Source organism: Arvicanthis niloticus, chromosome 15 (assembly GCF_011762505.2).
Source record: "Arvicanthis niloticus isolate mArvNil1 chromosome 15, mArvNil1.pat.X, whole genome shotgun sequence".
Classification (NCBI taxonomy): domain Eukaryota; kingdom Metazoa; phylum Chordata; class Mammalia; order Rodentia; family Muridae; genus Arvicanthis; species Arvicanthis niloticus.
The window spans coordinates 25,177,443-25,185,944 of NC_047672.1; the positions used below are offsets into that span (position 1 = coordinate 25,177,443).

At 42.1% G+C, this 8,502-nt stretch overlaps 1 protein-coding gene across 1 annotated transcript in view; it reads right to left on the reverse strand.

Moving 5' to 3' along the window:
- Positions 1-7,768, reverse strand: part of Ift56 (intraflagellar transport 56) — a 52,085-nt gene extending 44,317 nt beyond the window's left edge. Inside the window, exons 1-4 of the mRNA XM_034519603.2 lie at positions 7,619-7,768; positions 6,999-7,136; positions 4,097-4,189; positions 2,126-2,240 (exon numbers count right to left, since the gene is read on the reverse strand). Of these exons, the coding sequence (XP_034375494.1) occupies positions 2,126-2,240; positions 4,097-4,189; positions 6,999-7,136; positions 7,619-7,621 (349 nt within the window). The 5' untranslated portion in view covers positions 7,622-7,768. The remainder of the gene's footprint in view (positions 1-2,125; positions 2,241-4,096; positions 4,190-6,998; positions 7,137-7,618) is intronic.
- Between the last annotated feature and the right edge of the window lie 734 nt (positions 7,769-8,502).

Below are 8,502 nucleotides of genomic sequence, written 5' to 3' on the forward strand. Positions count from 1 at the left end.
ATAAATATGGGCTTTTAAAATAACAGCTATCAATATGCACTGAATTAGGCTGGAGAGGTGGCTCAGTGGTTAAGAGCACTTGCTGCTCTTGCTGAGGACCCAGATTCAGTTCCAAGTTCACTCATAGTTTACAACTGTTTGTAACTCCAGTTCCAGGAGATCTGGTGCCCTCTTCTGGCCTCCAAAGGCACACTCAGGCAAAGCACTCACACATAAAATAAAAAATCTTGGGGGAAAAATTCAATAGTCTGTGAAACTTAGTCCCTTGTCAGAATAAGATGAGTCTCAGGTGGACTGCCCCAATCCTTACCTAGCTGTACATGTCTGCTAGAATAAACAGTCTGGTCCCCACCTGCAGGAGCTCCAGAAGAACGAGAAGGAAGCTGTTCTAAGGTCCTGCTCTCCACTGTGACTTCTACCCTGATACTGCTATGACGTCCCACAGTCCAGCAGTCCACACGCTGAACCAAACACTGCTAAGAGTCTCTGTCACCTGAGAGCACACACGGACCCACCTGCATTTTGCTGTCCATCTCAGGGATCTTTCTCGGTTCCTCTTGAAATCCCCTTTTCCAGAATTATATTCTCCCACGTTTTCCTAAATCCAGAATTACACTTTACACTTTCCTCGATAGCAGTCCCCTGTATGCCAGGAATTTTCTACCACACCTAGTACCACCCTCAAACAGGCATCTAAGAAAAAGGCTACACCCCTTTCAAGTCCCAGTCTTGTTTGTAGTCTTGTCAATTTTCTAATTCTGGACAACCAATTCTATCTCTCTTTTATAGAACAATATCATACTTCAATTCATGAAGAAATAAAAACTGTATGTAAGTATGGAAATAAAGGTGGCTACTGTGGGCATCCTTCATGTGCCTATCAACTGTCTCAGTGCACACTCTTAGAAACATGAGACAGATAGTGCCCTAAGGGACCTGGTGAGTGATTACATTTGGAAAAATTACACTAGTGTATATGAAAAATGGGGTACAAATTAAGAGTGGCTTTAAGTTCCTCATTTTCCTTGAGGAATAGGTCTTATACATATAAGTATGAATTCTACCCTGAAAATCATTTTCCCTAACAATTTCTTTTGGTGGTGGTGGGAACAAGGTCTTTCTATGTAGCCCTAGCTGTCCTGGAACTCACTCTGTAGATCAGGCTGGCCTTGAACTCAGAGATCCACCTCCCTCTGGCTGCAGAGTGCTGAGACTAAAGGCATGTGTCTCCACACCCAGCTTCCTCACAGTGTCTTAATCAATATTCTCTTACCTACTTTCTCTACATTTCCTTAAGTTTCATTTGATTTGCATTCTAATTATCTTTCATCTTTTTTCATGTCCCCTCTTTACTTACAAGTTTGCTAACAACTCTTCTTTGGGGACTCTGACAAGCTTCTTTTTTTTTTTTTTTTTAAGATTTATTTATTTCATGTATGGGAGTACACTATTGCTGTCTTCAGACACACCAGAAAAGGGCTTCAGATCCCATTATAGATGGTTGTGAGCCACCGTGTGGTTGCTGGGAATTGAACTCAGGACCTCTGGAAGAGCAGTCAGTGCTCTTCACCACTGAGCCATCTCTCCAGCCCTCTGACAAGCTTCTAAGAAGGAGAATCCACCAGACTCTTCAGGTGGGGATCTGAAGGCTGGCTTCCATGCTTCTCACTGTGAGCAAAAAGCCCCACAGCAGAATAGCATAAGCAAACATGGTCCTAACCACTGCCCTCATCTGAAGGCCACTTGTGGCACCTTTTAAAGCCACCTTGCCCCATCTTATCCCAGCAAGGGACTAACTTTCATAGCTATTGAAGTTTGTAAATAGCAAAGTTACTGTTCAGCTCTCATGTCTGAGGTTTAACTCTGTAGTAGAGTACTTGTCTAACAAGCATTCAGCATTGGACTAAGTCTCTAGCACCCAGAAAAAAAAAATACAAAGATTATAAGGCTGGATTTAAAAATTTTAAGAACACTTCAACTGTAAATTGAAGTATCTATATGACACACACTTTAGAAGCAAAGATAAAAATAGGTACAAAGCAAAGACTCATCATAAGGCAGAGTAGGAATTATAACAACGGGTAAGCCACTAAGCCAAAAATGATATATAAAAAGCCCATTTTACCTTTAATCCCAGCAGCTTCTGCTTGTTTATACATCCCAAGAAAAAAGTAGGTGCAGGCCAGGTTCACCCACACTTCTGGATTGCAGTTCTCCTCCTTTGTTGCATTTTCATATTCCTATAACAGACATTGGGTGATGGCTATGCTTGACAGTAAAGCAAGCGTCCATCCTCTATGATGGGAGAGTTCTCTCTCAGAGCAGCTTACACTTTGGGGATCCTACATCTCCTCAGCCATTATCTACCAGAAGAGGTTACACTCCCATGTGATTGATTCTACCCAGACAGTCGTCTTGTACACAGAATTTACACTTTGTTTCTTGTACATAAAAGTTACACTTTGTAGTTTCCTCATTTCTAAAATATCTTAGAAACCTTCAGAAATTAAAACAACTGAAATTTATTTTGCTAACTTAAAAAGATATACAGATGGGGCTTCTAGAGAGACGGCTAAGAACACTGGCTGTTCTTGCAGAGGACCCAGGTTCAATTCTCAGCACCCACATAATGGCTTACAATCATCTGTAACTCCAACTCCAAAAGACCCAATGACCTCTTGGTCTCTACAGGTACCAGGTGGGAACCTGATTCATATACACACATGCTGGCAAAACACTCATACTCATACACTAAAATAAATAAATACAAATCATTTTTAAATAACTGTGAAATGCAGAGGCACGCCTCAATGATAGAACGCACGCTTGACATGCGCCAGACCCTGGGTTCAGATTCATGTGAATGCTAACATGTTAGAGTCTCATTAGCATATATGTAAAAACAAAGGGCAAGTAAATACAGACTCGCATGCCAGACCATATAGAGTCCTTCTCCTTTTTATAAAGTTACTTTTGGACTGTATTTAAAATCATTTTATAATACTAACTTACATTATGCATAAAGAATACTATCAAATGTATTAAATACTCAGACAGTATATTGGAGTACTATATCTGGCCATAGTTTGTGGGTTTTATACAAGTATTTTAGTTTATATATAGCAAAGTGAGAAGTTGAGCAGAAAAATTCTCTATAAATATTCGTCTATTTATTTATTTAGTCAGGGTCTCTCACAATAGACCTGACTATCCTAGAATTCAGTATCTTGACCTTAGAGTGAGGTCACTCTGTAGACCAGGCTGGCCTCAAACTGAGGAGATCTGACTGCCTCTGTCTCCCCAAGTGCTGGGATTAAAGGTGTGTACCACCATTGCCTGGCTGTCTCACTATTTTTTAAAGTTAGCTTACGAACTAGCACACTTCCCAACAACGTTTTCATGGATGGTTTTAATTTCCCCTCCCCTCCCCTCCCCTCCCCTCCCTTCTCCTTCCCTCCTCCTCTAGCCTATTTTCTGACTCCTCACTGTGTGCCCCTCCAAACATTCCCACCCACATGTATTTCCTCCTCCACTTTTCATACAGAAGCAGAATAATGTAGAAAAGACCAATTATTAGATACTGATATATTGACTGATTTAGTGGTTTACGTAAAGCACTGCTTTTACTACCTGTCTGCCACATGACTTCACATGAACAGCTGAAATAACTGGTTGTTGCCCTGAACAACCTAATGCCTGCCACTGATTGTCACTGCAGCTTCTAGCTTGCCTGTACCACTTTGTGGTTTTAGAATATGAGATGAGAATGCAAACTGGACCTGGGGCTGAGGCCCCTCAGGAGCTATCTTGGCTTCAGTCCACCAGTGACAGCTCCTATCTTCCCACACTGGCATCAGAGTGCTTCTTTCAAAAAGACTTCCAAACAATATTCCATGTGTTCAGTTATCTTCCCCACCCTCTCTGAATCAGTACGGTAAGGAGGGTCAATGGATGCCTGTATTAAAAGATACAGGACTGGAGAAGACAGGGCAATTTCTTTCTTTTTACTTTGTTTCCTCCCGCATTGTTTGGCTGATTCCATGAGTATATACCATATGATGTCATTGTAAACACCCATTGGATTTTCCCCACTAACCTCCAAAGCTCTCTTGTAGTCACCCAGGTGAAAAGCACAGTATCCAATCCATAAATTAGTGTCGTCTTCTTGCTCCCCAACGTGGCGTTTAAACTTCACATTAAAATTTCATGGAAAAAAAAACACAAAAAAGACTTTATTAATAAAGGCTTGGGAGTTTTGTTTTGTTTTGTTTTTGTAAAGGTAAGCTGAGTTACCGGTAACAAGCAGAATGCTAGCAGAGGCTGGACAGTACGAAGCTCAATTAAGCCAGCACTGACAGGAGTCGGCACAGTCACGTTCTACTTGGCATACAACTCCATTTCCCCCCAGACATTCTGGATTTGTTTTTCTGTGTTTGCTAGCACCTTACTCCAGAACATGAGTAATCTAATAATTCTGGATAACGCCCCAAAACTATACCAAACATTTAAAGCCAAGTAACCAAAGGTTAGAGGCCAAGCAATGATTCTATGATCCCATGGCCACTCCCTGTGTTAATGGGACTTAAATTCATTCCAAAGCCCAGGCTCCCACCACCAGGCTCTGCTGCATCCAATCTCACACTTTTGTCTTATTCTGTTAACACACACACACACACACACACACACACACACACACACACACACTTACTTCTCTGAGGACAGGCTATGTCAGGATTCTGTTAGCCCAATCAGGCTAGCTTACAGACTAAAAGAGCTAAAGATGTCCAGAAGATGGTCTTATTTGTGTCCATTATAAAAACTTAGGAATTCCCCGGCTAATAAAAAAATGAGTTTTATTACAGAGAAAAGGACTGAGAAGGATTCTCAATTACCATGTGTCCTAGTTTCATTCCCTTTGCTGTGATAAAGACCCTGACCAAAACAATTTAGGGAACTGGGCATGGTGGTAAATGCTTAGCTGGATGTGGTGGTGCACATCCTTAACCCAAGCACTCAGGAGGCAGAAGCAGATGAATCTTATGAGTTCAAGACCTGCCTGATCTACATAGTGAGTTAGTTTAAGGCCTGCTTAAAGAGAGACCTTGTCTCAAAGAAACCAAACCAAAACACAGGGTTCTTTGATTGTAACGTAAGTTCCTTATACAGAGGTAACAGTGGATAGAATTGCAAGCAGGCCAGCCCTCAAGTCCCTGCACAGACTTGCCTCAATATGAATGATAACCTGGAATTATAGGCCAAATAAATCCTCACCTCCCCTAAGCTGTTTGTTTGTTTGTTTGTACTGTTTTGGTTTTGCTTTGTTTTTATCTTTATTCAGCCCAGTATTTTTACTTTTAATGAGGTGTATTATGCACTTGCTGCTCTTCAAGAGGACCTGAGTCCAGTTCCTAGCACCCTCATAAGGCAGCTCAAAACTTTGTGTGACTCTAGGTCTAGGGCATCCAGTTCTTCTGGCCTCTGTGGGCACCTATATTTGGGTGCACGTACCCACATGCAGACACAATCTAACCACAACTTTTTAAATGTTTTAATGTGAAAATGCAAGGGGAAATACACGGGGATGGGAGTGTTTGAAGGGGTATGCAGTAGGGAGTCAGAGGACAGGCTAGAGGAGGAAGGAAGAGAGTCAATTAAAACTGTCAATGAAAATGCTTTAGAGAAGTCAGCTAGTTTGTAAGCTAATTCTAAACAGGAATGAGACAGTGGTGGCACATGCCTTTAATCCCAGCGCTCAGGAGGCAGAGGCAGGCAGATTTCTGAGTTCGAGGCCAGCCTGGTCTACAGAGTGAGTTCCAAGCCAGCCAGGGCTACATAGAGAAAGCCTGTCTCGAAAACAAACAACAACAACTAGACATGTACATGGTATTCAGTCCTCTGACTTGCACTGCTAGAAGGTCCTTCCAAGGCATCTCACCTACTGCCAAAGATGAGAGCTGACACACAAAAGCCAAACAAGTGGGCTCAATATCAAAGCACTAGTAAGACACATAGGATTCTTTTCACATGTAGGTTTCACACGTGAAAAATAAAGCTAATCAAACAATTATTATCAACAGTTTGAGAGCTGCATGACTATAGATTCACATTAGTGAGACTGGTGGGAAAATGTGATACAATAGTTTGCAGCAGTGGATAACTGGACCAGGCTGTCAGAACTCTTTCTCCCTTGGTGCATCCTGTGCTCTACTGTACTGTGTGCTTTCCACAAGCAGTTTCTCAAAGCCCAGTCTCCTAGGACAACTTTATGTTAGATTTCTCAGACTACTTACCCAAAATGCAGCTTCCTGGGCATCATTGCTGAGCTAGTGAATTCAAATTGGCAAAGCAATAGCCTAGAAATAGAAACATCTAACTATCCTTGGCACTTCCAATGCATATTAAAAAGAGATATCTACAACTAGCATGGGTTTAAAAAAAAAATAATGACCCTGCCACACAGAGTTGAAATGTTGTATGGGTTTATTATAGTTTTAAATTATAAATGGTAGGATCACTTATTTTTTTTTACCAAAATGTAAAAAGGAATAAGTTACAACAAATCACTCAGGATTTATGGTAAGTAATGTGTGAATTGACACTGTTATATGCAATACTGTTCCTTTATGCTAGATTCATCATCTGTGGAACTAGAAAAAAATTAATTTTATGTGTACAAGTCTTCATGTATGTCTATTCACCATATGTGTTTATAGTGTTGAAGGAAGCCAGAAACCTTAAATCCCATGACATTTTAGTTACTAATGGCTGTAGGCAGGCATGTGAGTGCTGGGAATTAAGGTACTATGGAAGAGCACAGTCCTTTTAACTGTTGAGCCATCTCTCCAGTCCAAAATGTTTTATATTTCATCAGGTTTATAGTTAACTTGGAGTCTGGAATTTGGATTACCCATAATGTGCCCACCTGTCCCAGTAGCATAGTAAGCAGCATTCAACCCACCATCCACCAGACTTAGAAGTAAACCTTCTTTGGACATTACCTCCAATAGGGTAATGGCGCCAGTGAAATCTCTTTGCGAAAGCAGATCCTCTAGTTTTGGAATCTTCCTCCCTTTCTTCTTTCTTTTGTCAGTGTGCGGTGACTCCCCGCCCACAGCGGGTTTGGCCCTTGAAAGCATCTGTAAAACAAATAGGAAAGACTGTTCTATCAAAAGTCATTTTTAAACTGAGAGTTCTCAGTCAGCTCTACATGTCACATCCTTACTATCAAACCCTAGGAAGGCTATTCAGATTCTTTTTTTAAACACACATTTTACTAAAAGGACCATCACCTTCTACGGAAGTAGAACCGAATAGCTACTTCCAACAACTTTAACCGTAAGAGACAAACACTCACGCAGCTTCTACTATCTCGGTCTTCCAAGACTCTTTTTTCCAGTTCACAATCTAGTATCGGGAAATGAAGAAGCAGGAGGGAAGAGAGCACCGAGGTATATTTCTTCGCATCCCTCCGTATTCCCCGCGGAAACATTGGAAGAATAAAGGGATCGCCCTCTAGAGACGTCTACACCTAGATTTTACCCAATAGTGCGTTGAGAACTCTAAGCCCAGGTACAAACCTATTCGAAATCCCCCACCCTTACTATTCAGAGCCACTAACCATCTTGGCGTCGGTCCTGTGAGCCCCCGCTGCAGATAGTCTGCAAAGGCTGTGCTTCTGCGAGTTGCCACATCCACACAGCGAGCTCCGTCTCCAGGGCAACGCCGCGGGAGGCTTGTCCTTCTGAGAGAAGAGCGCCCCCAGAAACAGTGCCCTCAGCTTCTTGGTTCCGTGGGTTTCCGCAGCTGGAAGAGTAGATGTTTCTCTCAAAGAAGCGGATCCTTGTTGTTTGTGCTGGGGATGAAAATGTGGTTGTGTCTCTGTTTAGGAATGTAGTTTAGGAAACGGCGGCTTAGAATTACTATTACGACTAGGAAGTATATTTCAAATGCAAGTTTCTTGGGAAGGTAATTTTAAAGGACCACTTCCGTTTTGCCTAGGTTGAGGACGACAGCAGCCCCACTCCCTGGTACTTTGTCTCTGTTTTCTGCTGGAATCTGCTGAACCAAAGAATAGTTTGGAGGCAGAAGTGATACCAAAATATTTCCTCTAGACAATGTTAACCCCGAAGATGGGAGGAGAAAGACCCCCCCCAAATAATCATGGCCAAATTAATTAAAGCAAGCGTTTTAATTCGTGTACACGGGCTGCGGCTCTTTCCGTCCAGTTTGGAGAGATCAGCATTGGATGTGAGGAAGACAAGGTTTTTATAGACCTTAGGAATTGGTGTCGGGGGAGGTGTTCCAAATGGGGAAAAACAGGAAAGGAGTGTTACAGGAGCAGAACATAACTATAACAAGTAATAAGTAAGTCCTAACTGCCGGGCAGTGGTGACGCACGCCTTTAATCCCAGCACTTGGGAGGCAGAGGCAGGTGGATCTCTGAGTTCGAAGCCAGCCTGGTCTACAGAGTGAGTTCCAGGACAGCCAGGACTTCACAGAGAA